At 31.5% G+C, this 21569-nt stretch overlaps 1 protein-coding gene across 5 annotated transcripts; it reads right to left on the bottom strand.

The window, feature by feature from the left end:
• Positions 1-2302: 2302 nt before the first annotated feature.
• Positions 2303-9305, bottom strand: LOC131017237 (aspartate--tRNA ligase 1, cytoplasmic-like). Of its 5 annotated transcripts, none has more exons than XM_057945967.1 (19): positions 8740-9305; positions 7831-8397; positions 7400-7510; positions 7176-7289; positions 6670-6960; positions 6463-6573; positions 6310-6363; positions 6035-6114; positions 5819-5934; positions 5363-5477; positions 4765-4960; positions 4562-4654; positions 3910-4200; positions 3730-3840; positions 3578-3631; positions 3360-3439; positions 3043-3158; positions 2793-2907; positions 2303-2689 (listed from the first exon to the last, which is right to left on the bottom strand). In XM_057945967.1, exons 2-19 carry the CDS (start codon positions 8332-8334, stop codon positions 2563-2565), a joined length of 2679 nt encoding a protein of 892 aa, XP_057801950.1. In that variant the 5' UTR covers positions 8335-8397; positions 8740-9305; the 3' UTR covers positions 2303-2562. The 5 variants fall into 5 exon arrangements, with proteins under 5 accessions (XP_057801950.1, XP_057801948.1, XP_057801949.1 ...); XM_057945965.1 differs by having other exon boundaries at positions 7831-8392; XM_057945966.1 differs by having other exon boundaries at positions 7831-8345.
• Between the last annotated feature and the right edge of the window lie 12264 nt (positions 9306-21569).

Raw genomic sequence — 21569 nt, 5'->3', positions numbered from 1 at the left:
CTCTAACTTCATCCAGAGACCAGCGGCAGTTTCTTCATCAGCAACCTCGATGATAACATCGTCAGACAGACATAGCATGATCGTCGAGTGGGCCTTTTCTTCTCGGGTGTTCCACTCTTCTTTGTCATCAGAATTTGATTTATCTGATTTTGATTTTTCTGATAGAGGCGCCCACAATCCCTGTTGCTTTAGCAGAGATCGCATCTTGATCTGCCATAAGCCAAAACTATTTCTCCCGTCGAATTTGTCAACTTTTACGTTGAAAGCAGACATTCTTGATTTGCTCAAAAAAAAAAAATCCTAACAGAGCGGAAATGAACCTTGGTTCAAAAAACAAGGCTCCGATAAATTTTCACTATTCACGTGAATAGTAACAGCGAAAAATATCAGAAAAATATCTGCCACCAACGTGGCTCTGATACCAGTTTGTTGTGACAGAATAGGATTATAGAACACAAACAAGAATAAAACGTAAAGAAGACACAAATTTACGTGGTTCACCAAAATGGCTACGTCCACGGGCAGAAAAGAGAACGGATATATATATGTGGAGATATACAGATACTGATTTATGGAGAAGAAACAGATTTACAGATAAGCTATGAAGCAATGTCTTGCTTAAGCTTGTGTTGGGATTGTTCTGGTGGTTTTTCTTTCCCTCGGCACTAATGCCTTATATAGGCAGAAAAACTAATTAAACAAATCCACAATTGCATGCCACCAACCATTTCAACAATTGCATGCCACCGAAAGAAGAGTGGATCACCAACCATTTCCTTTTTCCACAAAGGCTGCCAAGGAATAAATCAAGACAAATCAACAGGTCTTAATTCAAACACGGTGATCTTTGTTCCAAAAAAAGAAGCCGTCTCCACGGTATTATTATTTCGAACAAAATTTACGGTATTATTATTTCGAACAAAAAAGAAGCCGTCTCCACGGTCTTTCACCAAAATTTATGCTCGCCAAAAAAAGTCCACCACGTCGCATATTACGATATTCTGCAAAAGGAATCACAAAAACAATGGCAATTAATTATATATCACTTACTAATCAGTTGATTTGCAGATGCAAAACCCACTTCCATCGTAATTCGTAAACCTACAGAGAGAGAAGAAATCAATGGTTAAGATTGTTTCACAGAGATGCATGAAAATTATAATTGTCTCATTTTTTTTTCTCTTTTAGTTTCAGATATTATGATGCCAAGAGAGAGAGAGAGATGCATGAAGATTATCGTCGACGATTGAAGATGATTAAAGGCTAAACTCATTTTTTTTTATTAAATGACACAAAGTTGAAAGTTTAATGATTTTATTAAATTTAATTAGAAACTAAAGATTTTACTTCTAAAAAAAATCGTACGAATGCCAAATATGCATCTTTAGTTTAATTAGAAACTTGCACGTGCTGCTTAATTGCCCAAAGACTACAAAGGTCTGGGAACCAGTCTACATGGCTAGGTGTTAGTGTGGCGCAGCCACAAGACGTGCCCTCGCATTTTAGGTTCTTCACAGGTTTGAGAGGCGGGAAAAGAAATAAGAAGTTTTTGATGGCTTTATGGTGTTGTACTACTTGGCTTATATGGAAAATGCGTAATGAGAGTAGGTTTGAGAACAAAAGGTGGGAGATTGCAAGCTTGATAGGAGAAGTAAAAGCTAAAATGTGGAGTTGGGGTAGAATTTTTGGTTTTGTTGATGATGATTTTGGGATTCACATATGGATGTCTGATGATGAATCCCCGCTGAGTCTGTAAACGTTTGATACTACTGGTGTCTCTTTTGGTTCATTTATATTATTACTTTTCTTATAAAAAAAAGTTTAATTAGAAACTCAATTTTATTAAATAACACTAAATCCTGTCAACTTTCAATGGGCTACACTCTAGTTTGTCCTATATTTGCAACACGCCAAAAGTTAATAAATAAATAAACTATGCTCTTTCAATATACACGCAAAATCTAAAATATGAAGTGAATAAGCAATACTCGTTTGATAAGTGATAACTAGAGATCGGAAGGCTCTAAAAGCATCCACAATGATGCCATTGCCATCCAATTTGAAACAAATTACATTAATTTAGAACCCAAATAAAATAAAACGTGTTACAATTAGTAAATTAGTGTAATATTTATGGGGTAAAAATTAGGAATAATTTTTTTAAAAAAAGAAAGGCAATGGCTCTCTAAAGTACACGAACTTTTATATATTTTTAATTTTACATATGAACTTACAATATGCATGGACTCTTAGAGAAGACAAGGAAACATTTTATGAAAAAAGTTGAACTTTTCGATCTCTCTGCAAAGAGACATTGATCTATCCATTGAGAAAAATCAGCAAATTTCAAATTCCAATTCGAACACTAATTCAAAATAAAATAAAACGAAAATCTCTTTTAGAAGACAAAAGAAAAACTACTGAGAAAATACGCTAGTGTGGAATTACATTTCAAACATCGATCTTGAGCATCATCAACGATATTGATATTAAACCGTCTACTTTTATATCTAATCTAGCTATGAGAATTTCATAAACTTACTTGATATATGGCATCCTTAATCAAGGCTCTAATATCTGCGGATCACGCGGGAAAAGTGAGGCTTTATGAATGTCATCCAGCGCACAGAAAAGCATCACAACACGCTCCAGTTCCACTCCAAATCCACCCTGAGGTGCTGCCCCGTACCTAATTAACACCAACCAATGTACAAAACAAAATAAAATGAAAAGCTCTTCTAGATTTTTAAAAAGAAAAAGAAAAAAAAAGAAAGGGAGCTCAATAAGTGAACCTAAAGCAATCAGTGTATGTAGATATAGTATTGACATTGATCCCGCATGCTCGTGCACGCTCTGCTAAAAGCTCTTGCTCGTGAATATGCTGACCTCCTGATATCACTTTCTCACCTACCAATAAACACCAACAAAAAGATTTAGTCAACACACCACTGAAGCTAACTTCTAATCTACTACAAATCATCGAACTTTTAATTTAATTTGACAATACTAATTAGCTTTTCATTTGTTTGTCGCATCTATTACCTCGAATGAAGACATCAAACGAATTGCTATACTTTGAATTATCCTGACATGGCATTGTATAGAATGGTCGAACTGCTAGAGGGTAGCGATGAAGTATGTAGAACTCAGTACCATACCTGAAATTCAAAGGTAGTCGATAACTAATATGCAATTCAAGTCAATTAAATAATACTATGGGTGTGTTCTCTTTGGTTATAAATTTATCATGAGAGAAAAGAAAGGATAAATTTAAAGGATAGAATTTATGTTATCTCTCCTTTATACATGATAAATTTATAACCAAAGAGAACACCCAATGAATTAATCAGCTTAATTACTTCTTAAGGACAAGCTGGCCAAGCTTTCGCTGTGTTTCTGCATTGAGATCTCTAAAAGGATCAACTTCTATGCTAGCTTCCTGCAGTAGAAGACGTCGTCTCATTAAAGAAGAGGAGAACTTTGTGTGAACAGGATATAATTTTCCATCTAACAAAACATATTTTTGGAAATTTCTAATTATTATGCATCTCTATGAAACCATTTCACATAATCTTACCTTAAGCATTTGAACCCCCTCTTCAAATGTAAGTCGTAAGGTCTTCCGTAGGTACTGCAAATAGCAAAAATCAAATTTAATGATGAGCATTCACAAAAAAAAAGTGAGTGATGATACTAAATAAAACAAGATCAATTTGACAAAGAGCCAACCTTGAGATTTTCAAACGGATACTTTTCATTGACAGCTTCAAGCTCTTTCGAGCATCTCTCATTCAATCTGTCAAATACTTCAACAAATAAGCGATCGACAATGTCCATCACCTGCATGAATAAATGTAGGTTAACGACCTGAAACTATAAGCATCTAAAGCATTCATAAAAAATACATACCTCTGAATAGTGCTCCTCAATTCTCATTTCTACATCAAGACCAATAGACTCACACAGATGCCGGTGAGTAGAAGAGACCTCTGCATTGTATAGTGGACCAATCTCAAACACATGGCTAAAACCACCACAAATGGCCATCTGTTTATAAGCCTGAGTTGATTGAGCCAAACAAGCAGGTGTTCCAAAGTAATCCAATCTAAAGACATTTGCACCACCTTCGCCAGAATCCGCATTCAATTTTGGTGTGTGGATCGAACGAAAACTTTCGGACACTAAAAATTGGAAAATTATCTGCACCAAAAAGTAGTACTAACATTAAGCATCCCAGCTGAAGATTTCATTAGTCTTAGACAGAAAATTAAACAATCACAAACATATGAGTAAGTATTTATGTATTAATAACAGACACGACGTCCAAACTAGATTGAATGCTACATAAAATTTGATCTCACTATATGCCACCAAACAGATGATGAACAAGAAACCTATTAATTCAACTTTTTATACTTCAGCAAATGAAGAGATGTCAATATCACTTCAATTGCTGCATTAGGAACAGCAGGGAGATGCTCGAAGAAATAGACATCTTGTAGTGGAAATAGATGCTACAGAAATGGGAATCACCTACAAAATAAAAACAAGTTATACTTACGTTATCAGCTTGACATTTGACTCGAAATATTCCTTGATTAGCAGAAGCGCGTAAGTCAAGGACTCTGTTATCCATGAAAAGTTTATCGCCCACCTGCATCAAGAAAACAATTTTTGGAACGATATTTCCAACAAAAGAAACAAGACAAGTAGTATGTTATATGCAGGTGTGAGCATTTTGACTTTAAAAACACAGCTTGAAACCTGCAAAGTGTTCTCAATTACAGCCTCGCTTCTTGCCGTGTCTTCAATAGTGAAAGGTGGTATAGGATCATGAGGAAATATTCTTCGTGGATCACGGGTAAATAGTGATGTTTTACGAATGTTATCAAGTGCGCAGAAAAGCATCGCCACCCGCTCCAATCCCACTCCAAATCCACCATGAGGTGGCATCTCGTACCTTAGAGCAACAAATGTACAAAAACAAGCATATATGTTAAACATGAATAAATATGTAACCTACCTTACATGATTTCCATATATAGGAAAGTCAGAAAATTAACGTGGAATTCCAATGATGGTCCGAAGAGGTGGGAATGGGTAGTTTTGAATAAGAGAGACATGTTTAATGTGGGTATTTTTGATATCATTACATGCTTAAATGATTTATTCTTCTTAAGAACATGAGACAGTCTAGTTTTGAATCAAAAGTCCATATGTGTAGATCAGTCCCATCGTTTTTTGTGACTTTCACAAACTCATGTAAACAATAGAGCAAGTCAGTTAATTGAACTTTCTAATCATGAATATATGAAATAAAACTAAACTCTTTTATAGTTATAGGAATATATAAAGGGTCGACCTGAAGGAATCAAGGTACGTCGATATAGTATTGACGTCAATCCCGCATGCTCGTGCACGCTCTGCCAAAAACTCGGGCTCGTGAATACGTTGTGCTCCTGATATGATTTCCTCACCTAGCAATAATAAAATAATAAAATAATAAAAAAATTTAAAAAAAAAAAAAAAAACAAGAAAAAGATTCAGTTAACAAATCCAATACACAAATGCAGCTTCTAAACTACAACGAATCATGAAACTTTTATTGGTAACTGCTATGGGAGGAGAAATTTAATTGTATTTGCTGTTCATTTAGGCAAAATACATAATTTTTGCCCAAAAACTTAGTAATTTAAAAATTTCCAGTCCAAAAAGCAGTGCACCGCTAAGAGGAACAAGGACAAGATGCTATGCAGAGGAGGTACGGGGATGTCCAGTCGACGGTCAAGTAAAATAAGGTTATCAAGCGAACATTTACCTCGTAAGAAAACATCAAATGAATTGCTATACTTAGGATTATCAGGGCATGGCATTGTATAGAATGGTCGAACTGCTAGAGGAAAGCGATAAAGTATGTAGAACTCAGTACCGTACCTAAAATTCAAATTTAGCCGATAATTAATATGCAAGTCACATGCATGTGAGGAAAATAATTAGCTCAAGTAAATAAAATAATAACAATCTGTTTCGTTACTTGTCTAGGACAAGCTGGCCAAGCTTTCGCTCTGTTTCTGTGTTGAGATCTCCAAAAGGATCAATTTCTATGCCAGCTTCCTGTCAATGTCATTAAAGAAAAGGTAAAATAAAAGGGTAAATGGCTTGTAAATTTCCAAACTTCTACCATTTTCTCATTTTGCAACCAAGCAAAAAATCAGCGTCGAAATATCTCTATCAACTCATTTCACATCTTAGACTAGATTGCCACCACTTCATACTTGCACATCTCTATCAAATCATTTCACATCTCACCTTAAGCATTTGAACCCCCTCCTCAAATGTAAGTCGTAAGGTCTTCCGTAAGTACTGCAAATTTACATTATAATTCAAGGATGAGCATTCACCACAACAAAGTGAGTGTATATGCATAAAATTACTTTCTTTTTTTTTGAATAAAGGGCCAACCTTTAGATTTTCAAATGCATATTGCTTATTAATAAATTCAAGCTCCTTAGCACATCTCTCATTCAATCTGTCAAACATTTCAACAAATAAGCAATCGACAATGTCCATCACCTGCACAAATAAGTGTAAGTGTTATTAACCTATAAAAAAGGACCTAGAACTAGAAGTCTAGAAGCAGCAAACCGTTCACAAATAATACATACATACCTCCGAATAGTGCTTCTCAATCCTCATTTCCACATCAAGACCAATAAACTCACACAAATGTCGGTGAGTGGAAGAGTTCTCTGCCCTGAATACTGGACCAATCGCAAACACACGGCTAAAACCACCACTGATGGCCATCTGTTTAAATAACTGAGGTGACTGTGCCAAACAAGCAGGTTTTCCAAAGTAATCCAATCTAAACACAGCTGCACCACCTTCACTAGAACCCGCAGTCAATGTTGGTGTGTGGATTTTACAGAAACCTTCTGATAACATAAATTGCCTAAATATCTACATGAAAATGTAGCATATTAAGCATTTCAGCTCAAGACTTCACTATGATTCATTCTGTCAGAAAATTAAACAATCATAAAATTTTGAAAAAATACGAAGAACTTCAACAAACGAAAAGATGTCAATATCACTTCAAATACTGCATAAGCAACAGCAGGAATAGATTCTAAAGAAATGGGAAACACCTACAAAATAAAACAAGTTATACTTACGTTCTCAACTTCACTTTCGACTCCAAATATTCCTTGATTAGCAGGAGTTCGTAAGTCAAAGAATCTGTTATTCAAGCGCGTATCCGGATTCACGCGAACAAGTGGTTCGCCAGCCTGCATTCAGAATGCACTTTTTGCCCCAATGTTTCCAATATATTAAAAAGAAAGACAAGTATGTCATTATGTGTAGCGTGTCTCTTTTTATTTTAAATGTAACTCGATACCTGCAAAGCCTTCTCAATCTCAGCCTCGCTTCTTGCAGCGTCTTCAATATTGAAAGGAAGAATAGGAACAGCCTTGCTAACACAATAGAGTTTCCTCACTTGAATTTCCACCTATAGAATTCAAACAAATTCACTCAAATAGTAAACTAATTCTAAACTAATAGCAGTTATACACAAATATGCAGGTATGATATGTTTCCTAATATTCAATTATAATCGAGTTTAACCATTAGCAAGATTTTGCCTAAACATCTTAAACATCTATACCTTTCATCAAATCAAACCTACCCTTCTATATGAGTATAACTTATATAAATAAATAAACACCACCACCACCATGATGATAACCAAAAGTCTTAAACTAGCATTGCATTGCAGATCAATTAACTAAAATTTGCAACAACACAAACAAACACTATACTTAATTATACCTGCTGAGAGGCACCGGTGATCGGTTGAGAGGGCACAGAAACAATCCCTTCGATATCAACAATGCTCTCCCGGCTCAAACTGTTGGCGAACTTCACCATCTGGGGGCTTATTAAATCCTGGGCCACAGTCAACACGCATTGCACAGTGAAGGACTCCTCCCTCACCACCAGGAACGCCATCTTCTTCCCCACGGCACGAATCGCCTGCGCGTAGCCCTGTACCTGCACCGCCTTGTCCTTGAGCTCTTTGGTCAAATATTTGACCTCCATCAATTTTCTCCCAATTACCGGCTTCGATTGTAAGTCGTTGGCCGGAATTTCGCCGTAATTGACCGCCAGTGGGTCCTCATCTTCGAGGGTGAGGGCTGCGGCAGATGTGGCAGCGGCGGCGGCTGCTTCTTGGCGCTTGCGCAGGCGCTCCAGCTTGGCAAGCTCTTTCTTGGAGAGCTTCTTCTCGCCCAACTCTTCGGCGGCGGCGGGGTTGTGGGAGGGTTCAGACGACATGTTTGTCTTGTCTAGAGAGAGATTTCCGTAGTAGTTATGAGAGACGGATTACATGTATCTATACTATTAAAAAAAATCAGAATATAAGCAAATGTAACTGTATTTTAAAAATATAATCTATATCTATATCTATCTATATATCTATAAAAGCTTTGGCCCAATTTCCCGCCAAAAAGCTCCTACCAATTAAACAATGTGTAATTGATTATGTATTACTGAAAATTTACAATATCATGATGTATCCAATGTATAATCTAAAAAGTAAAATCTGAATTTTAAAAATCAATTCAGACTTGGAGCACAAGTTTGACATCTCCAACAATCTATTGGGAAACAAAAAATTAATCGTAGACATTAAACTACATACTGGGCAAACAAATTTTTTAATGGTTAATAGAACTTAACTTGATGCTTAGCCTCCAAGTTTCACACACTATAAATATAAACTCTTCACTCCCACATTTCAAATTTGTACTCGATTTACTTGCTATTAGCCGATGGCAGAGAGGCTCAACAGCTGCTATAGAATCATCGGAAGGAAAAGCGGAGTCCGAAAGAGGTACAGGAAATGATGGGCCGTGCAGCAGTGCACTAAGTCGGGGTGGGATGCAGGCTGCTGCTGCGGAGATTTCCGAGGTGAAACGAGAAGGCCGCCGACAACCGGAGGAGACGAGCAACTTCGACCGACGGGAAACAGAGAATGAAGCTACAAACGAGAGCGCAACGTGAAAAAGATGGTGAATGCGGCACAAAAATGTGTGTCGATGTTGATTTTTATTTTTTTACTGTAATTTGTCGATGTTGATTAAGAAAAAAGGAAGAAGATGGAACAAAAAAAAAAACGCAGAAAAGAAATGATGAAGAAGAGCGGCGCTAGAAGAAGATACCAAATAGGGATTAGGGTTGCAATTGCACTATTTCCATTTTATAGTAGTTATATTCATTTTTGTTTTTGATTGTTAAATTTAATGATTTTTTTTTACTATTTGGGTTTTTGATTTTGGGCTAAGTATAGACTTTTATAATTTGTACTTTTAGAGTTCAAAATTATTAAACGTGAGTTATTACTTTTATTTTATAAATATCAAAATTATTAAATTAAGTGTTGGCTATTTTATTAAATCTAATTTTTTTTTTAAATATGGGATGTTGCTTTAATAATAGTTTGGACTTTTAATTTTAAGTATATTAAATCCAATTAAGGGTCAAAATGTTCATATTTAATTTAAGGGTTCAAAATTTTCAACATTTGCATATTTCTTATTGTTATAGCTAGGGTCAAAATATGATAAACATAATAATAATATAAGTTACATACTTTAAATAAACTAATAATAAAGAATATAGAAAGAGTACTTTTTAAGTTTTTTTTTTAACCATCGATTATGAATGACAATAAAATGTGCGACTTCAATTTTATTATTGAAGATGCATGTACCTATTTTTTTGGGAAAATAATAATGCAAGTCTAATGATTCGTATTCACTTACTTATAATTATAGTAAATTAATAAATAACTAAATACATAAATTTTATCTGTACAATTAAAAATAAATATCATCTCATTCATAAAAGTACAACTAAAAAAATCATAATTAAATAAGGAACCTGCATGAATAGTATTATATGATTCTTAAAATTTAGAAAGACATATTACATTTTTTTTATAAAAAAATCTTGAGTTAAATAAATACTAATTTATTCAAAAGTTATTTACGGATCCAAATAATTAAGTAAATTTTTCAGTCAAACTTTAATAATATATTTTTTGATTATATGTTTGAATAGGAGATTTCAAGTTATTTTGTTATTATTTTTTCAGAAGCAAAATTCATTGATATTTTTGTTTTTGTGGGTTAAATTATGATATTATGATATAATATGTGTATGAAATATATATGGATTTTATTATTTTTCTTGGCAATTAATAACATTATTTCAAATAAAATGGGCATTCTCCTAATAATATCAACATATATTAGTTTTTTTTATGGAAAATGGTATTACACACACATATATATATAGAGAGAGAGAAAGAAAAAGGTTCAATGAAGAATGAATCTGGAATATTAGATTTTCATGTAACTGAATATCGTTATTCAAGTAATATAAGCAGCTTATTTATTAATTTATACTACCATATTCATTATTATCCATACTAATTTAGATTCATAATTAACTAACCACTTACTCTTACAAATGAAGGAACATCACTGAGTTACAATACTCTTAACTAATTAAATCATTATTGATTAATCAACTTATAATGTACTACATGATACAATTTATTAAACTTTATCTTTTGATATTATTATTTGTATTGATAAATAACTTAATTTCGTGTATATATAAAATTCTATATTATTTATACTGTGCATTGCATCTCTATCTATCTATCTATATTATTCTATATAGAATAATATATAAAATTCTATATTATTTATACTGTGTATTTATTGATAAATACAGGTAAAATACTAGTAATAATAAAATAGTAATTCACATCTATCTCTATCTATCTATAGATATATAAAAGCCAAGTGCAGCTATGTGTGGCCATTTTACCGCCAAAACAATCCAACAGTAGTCCAATGTGTAATCTAAAATTGGAATCTGACATTATAAAAATCATTTCAAGTCTTGGAGCCCAAGATTAACATCCAACAATTTGTTGGGTAAACAGAAAATTAATCGTCCAACACAACAAACTATTGGATAAATAGAAAATTTGATGATTAATACTAAACAATGAGATTTGGAGGTTGGATTCCAGAATTGAATTCAATGCTTAACCTCCAAGTTTCACCCCCTATATATAAACATGAATTCTTCACTCCCACATTTCAGATTTGCAGTCAATTTACCTGCTATTAGCCGTTGGGCTGGGAAGATGTCGGCAGCTAGCAGCCACAAAGTCGCCGGACGAATGGGCGGAGGCCGGAGGAAGCAGGACGACGAAAATTGATGGGTTGTGCACTGGCACACTGAGGCGAAGCGGGATGCAGGGTGCTGGTGCAGAGATTTTGAGGTGAAGTGAGGCTGGCGACGACAACCGGAGGAGGCGATCGGCGTCGGTCGGTGGGAAACAGAGAGAGATGGAAGCGTGAGATTTAGAGGGTGAATGCTGTGCGTCTGTAAACCTAATACGGAGATGGTCTTTTTAATAAGAGGTTGTGATGCTTTTTAATTAGTTAAAAAAAAAAATGCGGCTGAAACAATAGATATTAGGAATTTAGGATAGGGGTAGAACTACTTTCCATTTTATAAATTTATAGTAATGTTTTTATTGTTAAGTTTAATTAATTTTTAAAGATTTGAGCTTATGATTATGGGCTAATTTAGTATGGGTTTTATTAATACTATAGTGTGAATTTTTAAGACCCCAAAGTTGTAATACGAAGTATGAGCTATTAATTTTATTTTAAAAAAGCCAAAATTATTAAATTAAGGGTGACCTATTTCGTTAAATTTAATTAATTTTTGAGAATATGAGATGTTGATTTAATAATAGTTTGTACTTTTTGGGAGTATATATTGTCGATTCATATAAAAAAAATTATTGAATATTATGCATTATTCATATACTTTTATTAACTTTATTTCTTATCTATCATAGCTAAGAGCATCCGTATCGCTCTACACAATGTGGCCTACGCGTGTAGAAGCGTCATCGTGTAGGGCGATGCAGCCCCCCCCCCCTACACGAGGGCTACACGTTCCATCTCCCCTTTAAATCAAGCGCGTGTGAAAAAAAAAAAAAATTCGAATTTGAATTAATATGCAGCTTTGAAATGCTCAAGCGTCGTGGATTTATCTAAAGTAGGATTTTAATTTATGTAATTTTAATTATGTTTTTAATTTTTTTTAGGGATAATTGCGTGAAAATACACAAACTTTGCCAAAAATCCATATTTGACGCGAAGTTAAGATTTTACATTTTAATACACCAACTTTCGTTGTTGTCCAAATTTGACACGACTTAATTCTTAAAAATTCAAAAAATAACCCTTTTTTGTAAATAATTATACAAAGACCCACTTATGTTATTATTTGGGACATTTAAACCAAAACAAGATATTTCCTTATGATGTTTTCTTTTAGACAAAAACTCAAATGAGCGCCGTGCAATTTGTGCGCTCACCATGCGCGCTCCTTTCACACTATTATAGATTGAAACTTTGATGATATACAAATGAAACTTTGAAACTTTGATGATATACAAATTAAACTTTAAAATTTCAAATGAAACTTTAAATTTTTAAATGACACTATGACACTTTTGAACATTTCAAATGACACTATAACATTTTAACATGACACTATAATATTTCGAATGACACTATAACATTTCAAAATGACACTTTAAGATTCCGAATGACACTACATGAAATCTTAAAAATGACACTATAACATTTCGAATGACACCATAACATTTTAAAATGACACTTTAAGATTTCATATGATACTACATGAAATCTTTCAGTGTCATTTGAAATCTTATAGTGTCATTTGAAATCTTCCAATGTCATTTGAAACCTTGTAGTTTCATTTGATTTTTATAGTGTCTTTTCGAATTGTTGAATTGTGATTAGAAATCTTCCGGTGTCATTTGAAATCTTCTAGTTTCATTTGATTTTTATAGTTTCATTTGTATATCATCAAAGTTTCAAAGTTTCATTTTTATAATTTCATTTGAAATCAAAGTTTCATTTGTATAGAGCGCTCACTGTGAGCGCTACTTTTAAGCGGCGCTCACATAAGTGTGCCTCTTTCTTTTAATCGTTGATCCGCGCCTAAAATGGTTTAAAAGAAATAAAAGATATTTCCTTATCATGTAACCCCAATGTGAATGTTCTAATCTTATCTATTGTAACAACTACGGTAATCATGATATAAATTACACACGTTAAATAAAATTAAAAAGTTTTGTGGACTAATATGTAATTTAGAAAAATATATATGTAGAATTGAAAAAATATAAGAAGTTGCATAATCATTATATATATATATATATATTAAATTCAATTATAAGGGTAAAATGGAGTAGGCAAAAAATATTAAATTCACAATAAATATAAAGTAACAAAACTTTGAATACACTTCAAAATAAAAAATAAAAATTGTTGACAAAAAAATGTGGTTTATAATCTAAGATACATTATTCAACATATGTTTTGTCTGATAAGAATCAAAATTTCTTTCAATTGCATTATTTGCAATATTAGTATGCGACAATTTCAAAAGACTCAGAAGCTAAAATATGGAGTATATCATATGATCACAACACATACATGTTTATAATTGTGACACTCCGACAATAACAGGTTAACCTAACAGTATTGGGAGAAATGATCTTCTCAAACTGGATCACAACACATACATGCTTATGTATTGCAGCACGGATCTAATGGAGGTGGCTGCCGAGATAGAATGCTGCGCCAATGCACAATTTCCTCTTAGGAGCTACTTGCTTGTAATTAGAAGTGCCAGCAAATGAGTTGCTTTGATTTCCCATGATCATCATTTATCCGTTTGCGTTAAAAGAAATACTTTAAACTCTGAAAATATATATATGTATTAAAATAGTGTTTTGATCTTATCTTTAGGGGTATTTTAGTAAGTTCGTTTTATTCACTTTTCAATTTAATTTGTAATTGCTGCATCGGGTGTCTGTTAATTGACATAGAATAGTTTTTTTTTTTTTTTTTACTCTGTTGTATCTTTGAACCAAAGTGCTTTTATTCATGGTCATTTCATAACAGAATGCGAAGCGATGTTTTGAAGTTTTCCAATAATGTTCTTATTTGCTTGTTGACAGGTTTGAGTGTGGATGGCAAGTGAGTGGCGGCTTACTGCTTCCCAGGGGAGATTTGAAACTTATTTCTGGGGGAAAGGGGCTTTTCGACTCATACTATTCTCGAAAGGAAAAGAAAAGAAGCCCTTCCAATACCTGATGTACCTTTTATCCATTCGAGTAATCGAAATACATCAACTTGAAAGGAAAAAGAAGAATGGTAAGGGTGGGGTATATGGCGTTAAAGTTAGATATGAGCAAAGCATAGGATCGACTCAAATTATTTTCATCCGGTGAGCGGGGCCGGCCCTGAGGGCGGGCGGGCATGGGCGACGGCCCAGGGCCCCTAAAAATTGAGGGCCCAATTTTTTAATATATCCCATTAATTATAGGCTTTATGTATACTAAAAAATATTAGATGATATAATTTATTGTCAAAAATTCAAAGTTCAATTTAAAATCAATTTCAAATTAATTTGATGATAATTTTATAACATAATTTTGAGGGCCCAAAATTTTAAATATATCTCATTAATTATAGACTTTATATATACTAAAAAATATTAGGCAATATAACTTATTGTCAAATTTATATTATATTAAAACTTCAAAGATCAAATCGAAATATAAAATTATGCTGACAATGTCAGTCACTGACTTACTGTTCTAAAAGGAGCTTCTCAAATTTAAAATTGTTGAAAACGTATTTGCGATCGTCAATGTCCCCAGAGAGATTGAATGATTTGACAATATCTATATACATATATAAAAGCTCAATCACTTTCAAAAATAGTAAGTTATGTTTTCCTGCCAAAAATCACCTTACTATTTTTGAAAATAATTTTTTCTTTCTAATTTTTTTTATCAATTTCGTCTACTCTAGATAATAATAATAATAATAATAATAATAATAATAATATAAAATTCATACAAAAACGCACTAAAAATTTAATAAATGTAAATCATATTAGAAATTCTATTTTTAAGATATATATATATATATATATATAATTATTTATCTACAAATTTATATTTTAAGCTAAAGAGTTCTAAAGTGAAAAAAGATAAGTTTAATCTTTGTAACTGCATTAAATTGTTATAATAAAAAATACAAATATAAAAATAATACTATATAGTAAAAATATAAAAAATAAAATAAAATAAACAAATTTTAAAATGTTATGATTCTTGATCATGACAAATTTTAAATTTCATCTTTGCTAGGTTGTATTTGTTAATTTTATCAAAATACAAATTTTAAAATTAAACTATATATTCATTATATATATATATAGGGGGCCGCTCCAATGAGACCCCCTAATTTTAGTGAGATCTAGGGCACGATCCGGTGCATTTATTTTATCAATCCTATGGCTGATATTGTATCTGGAGGGTGATTTTTTTTCGCAGGGTTCGAATCCTGGAGGGAGTAGAATATTTTAAATTTTGTTATTCATCAGTATATACGGTCATGTTCATCAGTATATATGTCTTGTTCATTATGAATTTTTAAAATTTTATTTTTCATCAGTATATACATCTTGTTCATTAGATATACATTTTGTTCATTAGTATTATATGTTTTATTCATTGTACTCATGTTACACGAAAAATAGGGGGTCTCACTGGAGTGCGCCCCTATATATATATATATATAGAGAGAGAGTGTGAGATACATTAACACACTTACACACACATACATATATACATATATATATATATTAGGGCTATGTATATTTGAGTAGAAATTTTGTATAAGTTATTTTAATATAATGTGTATATATTATATCATCTTTAATTTTGTCATGTATGAACGAAATTAAAATTCAGGGCAAATTCTGGAATGAGCTGAAGTTTTTATATTTATATTGCAACTTCATGTAGTTGAAAAAATAGCTAAATTCACTAATAGTTTGTGGATTTACAGTCAATTAACGCCTCAAAAAAATATATTATGAAATGCAAATCAGTAAAAAGTAATTAAAAGTTTCAAAAACCCTTTCAAAACTAATAGAAAATTTGAAAGAAAAATATCTAGATATTTTGGTGGAATTTTTTTAAATAAATAATAATAATCGTTAGTTAAAAAGGTTTTGTAAAGATCTTGGTCATTCATTTTTACATCCTCCAATTATAAGATAATTTTATCTTCATTTTAAGGCTATTATCTTTATTAGAGTATAATAATACGACTAACTTATAGAATTTTATTTTCTAAATATAATATTCTAAAAAATATAATTTTTTTTACCGTGCATCGCACGAAAATAATATTAGATGAAGTCATTTTTTATAAGTAATGGAAATATTTATTTTTCAATATATTGATGCGCTAATATATTGAGGGCCCATTTTTATAATTTCGCTCGGGGCCTCATTTTTATCAGGACCGGCCCTGCCGGTGAGTGGATTGGGACACATTTATCTATTCTTTGTGCAGATGCTTTCTCTTTTATGCTGCATATGGCGGAGAGGGAGCATAGGCTGTATGGTTTGAAGATAATAAGATCAAACAAACAAAGTATGTCTGAAGTTGAATATAGAAAAGCATGTTCCTGTTTCTGATTACAGCTTGTTATTTTCATGCAATTTAAAGAAAGCATTCGAAGCAACACCACCTAAAGAAATAACCACCACCCTTAGATGAGATAGGGCAACAAGGTCGTCTATCGGAGAAATCACTTGGATTGTGTTTATGCATTATTCATGGGTCTTCTGGATTCCAATCAATCTGCAACGACAAAAATATATGTGAGTAAACTTAGCAACGACACATCGGTCCCAACAACAAATAGCTTTGCACCGTTCCTCTGCAAGGCAGATGAATAGTAGTCACTGAAATTAATCTAACAATTGATCCTCAAAGTATCGTTTTGTCTAGCACTACCACATCAGATTCATGAACTATCTAGCTAGAGCAAAAATCATCTTTGGACACAGTATTCAAATCATCTACTTTCTGTACAAGTACCCATCCTATAATCTTTATATATATAAAGAGCAAAGTAAATGTAATTTCATTCAATTTGAAGGACATAATTGGAATTGAAAAAAATGAATAGTTAAATTAAAGGACAAAAATCAATTCACAAAATCCGCTCCACTTAAATAGAAAAACTGCCGGTAACTAATTAAGGAAAACAAACTCCCATATTCTTTGTTGCTGAATATATTAGTTAAATATTTTATTTATTTAGTTTCTTATTTTATAGATAGATTTCCATCCTATAATCTTTATATATATAAAGAGCAAAGTAAATGTAATTTCATTCAATTTGAAGGACATAATTGGAATTGAAAAAAATGAATAGTTAAATTAAAGGACAAAAATCAATTCACAAAATCCGCTCCACTTAAATAGAAAAACTGCCGGTAACTAATTAAGGAAAACAAACTCCCATATTCTTTGTTGCTGAATATATTAGTTAAATATTTTATTTATTTAGTTTCTTATTTTATAGATAGAATTAGTTTGTTAACTTTTCAAGTAATTATGTGTTAGATAAAATATGTAATGTACATCTTAAATTAAAGCTCATGAAATTACCTTTAATTTGACATAAAATATGTGAAAAATAGATTTAAAATAAGTAAGTTATGATGATTTAAAATTGTAATACATAAATTAATTTATATGTATAATCAATAATAGTTTCCTTCAAAAAGTAATGATATTGTACTTAATTAGAACCGTATTTCAATTTTTTAAAATTATAAAAACTATATAATATTTATTTTATTTATATCAAAACATCATTAATAAATTGCGACTGTAAAAAAAAAAAAAGAATTAATAAATTGCGAAGAATTAATTAACAATATTGAATGATTGCCTCATAAATTAATAAACCGCCAAGAATTGTTCTCCATCTCCAATCAAAATGAAATAAATAACAATATTAAATGATTGCCTAATAAATAATTAAATAATTATAAACATTAAATAATTGAAATCTTCTATTGCACTAATTTTGTTATATTAAATAATTTAAATTTTAATATATTAAATTATTTATATTTTTAAGTAATGATATTTTTTTTTAAACTAAAATTTGTATTTCAGACTTTTTATATTTTTCTCTTTTCCTAATTCTAATATTTTAATTTTCAATTGTGTTTTTTTTTAATTAAAAATATCAATAGGAAATTTATTGGCAAAATGAAATTTTTTAAAGACGTGAAATTTGTAAATTTTTAAATTTATACCCTCTTTATTATTTACACAAAATACAATTTTTACTATTTTGTGTGATTTCATTATAGATAATATATGCAGTATGCGTCTCAAACATAAGAATATGTTTAATTTAATATATAATATATAGAAAATGGATGTGAATGACAATTTGAAATTTTAATATAGTAAATTATTTTTTAGTTATTTTTTTTCAGCTCATGTTATATTTTTTATATGAATTACTTAGATTATATTAAAATATTAGATCACTTTGCAAATAATAAATTTGATATAAAATTAAATATTAAAATATTATATCACTTTGCAAATAATAAATTTGGTATAAAATTTTAATTTTATTAGTTTATATTAATATTATAAAGCATATATATGCACAACTTACGTGATCATGATGAAATTGGGCACTAAAATATATTAAGATCTAACTTCGGCGAAAATACGAAACATGAAGATAAAGCTCCAGATCTGAGGCTAAAGGGGAATCAGAATAAAAGTGTGAAGCGAAAGATTTATATTCTGACTACACAAATGCTGATTTTAAACACGTGGCAACCAACGATTTGCACCTATCAAATATTATTATTTGGGCATCGAAACGAGACTAAATGGGCCTTAGTATTGTATCTCAATAATAGACTATAAATAGACCCCCTAAGATTAAATGTAAACAAGTCCTTCCATGAAATCAAATAAACAAATGCTATCTTCTTTTCTACATTTTTGCACACTCAATTTCTTTGTTAATCTTAGCTCTTAGCTCGATTTTCTTCACTTTTTCATAAATCTGTTGTTGAATCTAATACCCAACTCAACATTGCGCAAGTCAAAAATTATATTCACCGCGCATAGCGCGGGAGGTACACTAGTTGTAGTAAGACACAAGATATCACAAATTATAGAAACATTGGATTGCACAGATATTATTTTTAATAAATTAATTAATGTCAAGGAATATGCTCTTCTAGGTAAAACTCAGTATTAAATCCTTCTATCCCTTCTTCAACTATTAAGAATCCATGACATCCTACTTCTTGATTCCATGGATCAGTTTCTTAATTTTTGTTCCTTTCTAGTTTATCAGATAATTTTGTTAGGTTCTACATGTGGCGTGTTTATATAAGCTGATAAGAGATTCAAATTTTATCAGTTTTACAAATGCAGGCAACAATTGCAAAGTAGGTCCTCAAAGAGGTATGATAAATTAATCGAGATTAAAGTAAAATCTAGAAAGTTAAATTCGGCGCCATTAATTATGCGTTTATGGGAGAACAACTTACCGTTCAGCGATCAGCATTTTCACCACCGACGGAGCCGAAGCTACTGTTACAGACATAGTTAACAATATTGCAACATTTGGATAACAATCTGTAATTTTCATAAATTCAAGAATTTCAATAGTTGAAGTTATTTTATTTGATAATTTCATTTGTAATGTTTTTAATTCAATAAATAAATCATCTAACTCATATAATGAGTAAAAGTAGATTTAAAATTAACACATTAATGTCTTAATTTTTCACTATCCAAAAATTTTAAAGTTTTCGAATCAAATGAAAAAACCAAATATATGATCAAATGATTTCATTTCTTTAAATCTACATTTTAAAGAAGTAATCGTTATGTCCACAACAACTACAAAATATTCAAATTCTAAATGACATTTTATTAAAAATATTGGCTCCATATTCATATTAGATGCAAAACTCTTAGCAATAGTCAAACTTGTATTAGATATTAGACCTTCTAATTGTTTCTTGATAGAGTCAATGCGCATAGTATACACAAAAAATGATATTAGACCTTATAATTTTTGGGGGCCCCAAAATTATTCAGGATGAAATTTTTTGGGCCTCATTTTTTTTTATTCAATGCTAATAGTATACACAAGAAGAAAGTTAGGCCAATAATAATAATAGTATATATAAGAGAATATAAAAAAATTTGGGCCCCCAAAAATGATGGGCCCTGGGCGGTCGCCCATGCTGGCCCGCCCTCAGAGACGGCCCTAAGCAGGTGGAGTTGGATCCTCCAACAGCAAAACCTGATCATGTGCTCTGAAGACAGGATCGCGGCCGTAACGCCTCGCGCTACTTCCGGCTTGGAGGAATCGGGCAAGGAAATCGTCGTCCATGCACACTGTGAAAATGTGTTTTGAAAATGGTGAGACACTTCCCGAGAAAAATCCTCTCTACTTATAGAACTTGTAGCGTGATGAGCCAGCCGAAACATGTGTTGTAGGGAACCAAGTTTGTTACGCTGCAGATTCCTTTATCTTTTTTGTTTTTTGTTTTTTTTAAAAGCGTAGCTGTTGATTTGCTCGCATATTGGATGGATTGTATATTGTTGAAAGTAAGGACTAATTAGTAATTAAATATCCAAAGTCATATATAGTTTGAAGATAATCTCGATTCTACGATTGGGGATGGAGCAACAAACACAATGTTGAGAATTAATTTCATCGTCTAATCTGCACACATTTCAGGACTTTTGTATGATGATAGGTGTTTTGATGAACTCTTGTGGACAACTAATGCAATTCTCGACCAAAAGTAGATGGCATTATTGTTGAAGGACTTTTTTGTGAATCTGTGATGACATATTGGTGGATGAAATTATTGTTGATTGTAAAAATCCGAATTTTCCTCCGTTGAAAATATTAATTTAAGAAGAGGTGGTCTCCGGTTGTAAATGACACTAACACTAAAATTATCTTGAAATGACACTAATACTATTTTATTTTACAAATAACACTATCATGTTATATGAAAAGATATTTAAAATTTATCGCATAATTTGTGTTCCAATTTTCAAGCTTATGATAATTTCGTTTACTTTGATACGTGAATAAGTGAAAAATGTGATCATGTGGATATATTATTTTGATTAATTAGAAATAATTAATCTTATGTGATGAAGATTATGTTTACAGTAATGCGCGAATTATCTCGTATTACTTGTCCGTTAATTTTTAGAAATTTCTTCTATGATTTAATATTCACTATCGATTACTCGATCGGATTTGGCTAAGGAACGACACATCACGATTCGAGAAACGAAATAAGAGAAGAAAATATATTATATATGTGTGTGTGTGTCTAGAGAGTGTATGTGTATTTGTGTAAAGCAGGGCTACAACTTGCTTAATGAAACAATGCTAGAAGACAAAAATAATATCCAACAGTTGAAATATAAGGAATTAAGAGTTGTCGGGCAAATATACGTTGCAAATGATATGTTTGTTTT

This window comes from Salvia miltiorrhiza, chromosome 3, assembly GCF_028751815.1.
Source record: "Salvia miltiorrhiza cultivar Shanhuang (shh) chromosome 3, IMPLAD_Smil_shh, whole genome shotgun sequence".
Classification (NCBI taxonomy): domain Eukaryota; kingdom Viridiplantae; phylum Streptophyta; class Magnoliopsida; order Lamiales; family Lamiaceae; genus Salvia; species Salvia miltiorrhiza.
This window is presented reverse-complemented; position numbering and strand designations above follow the sequence as displayed.

Coding starts and splice junctions, on each gene's coding strand:
- LOC131017237 (XM_057945967.1), bottom strand. CDS start 8,334: ATGTCGTCTGAACCCTCCCACAACCCCGCCGCCGCCGAAGAGTTGGGC. Junction 6,574..6,669: donor TTGAGAAGCACTATTCGGAG/GTATGTATGTAT, acceptor TTATTTGTGCAG/GTGATGGACATTGTCGATTG. Junction 3,632..3,729: donor ATCCGTTTGAAAATCTCAAG/GTTGGCTCTTTG, acceptor TGCTATTTGCAG/TACCTACGGAAGACCTTACG.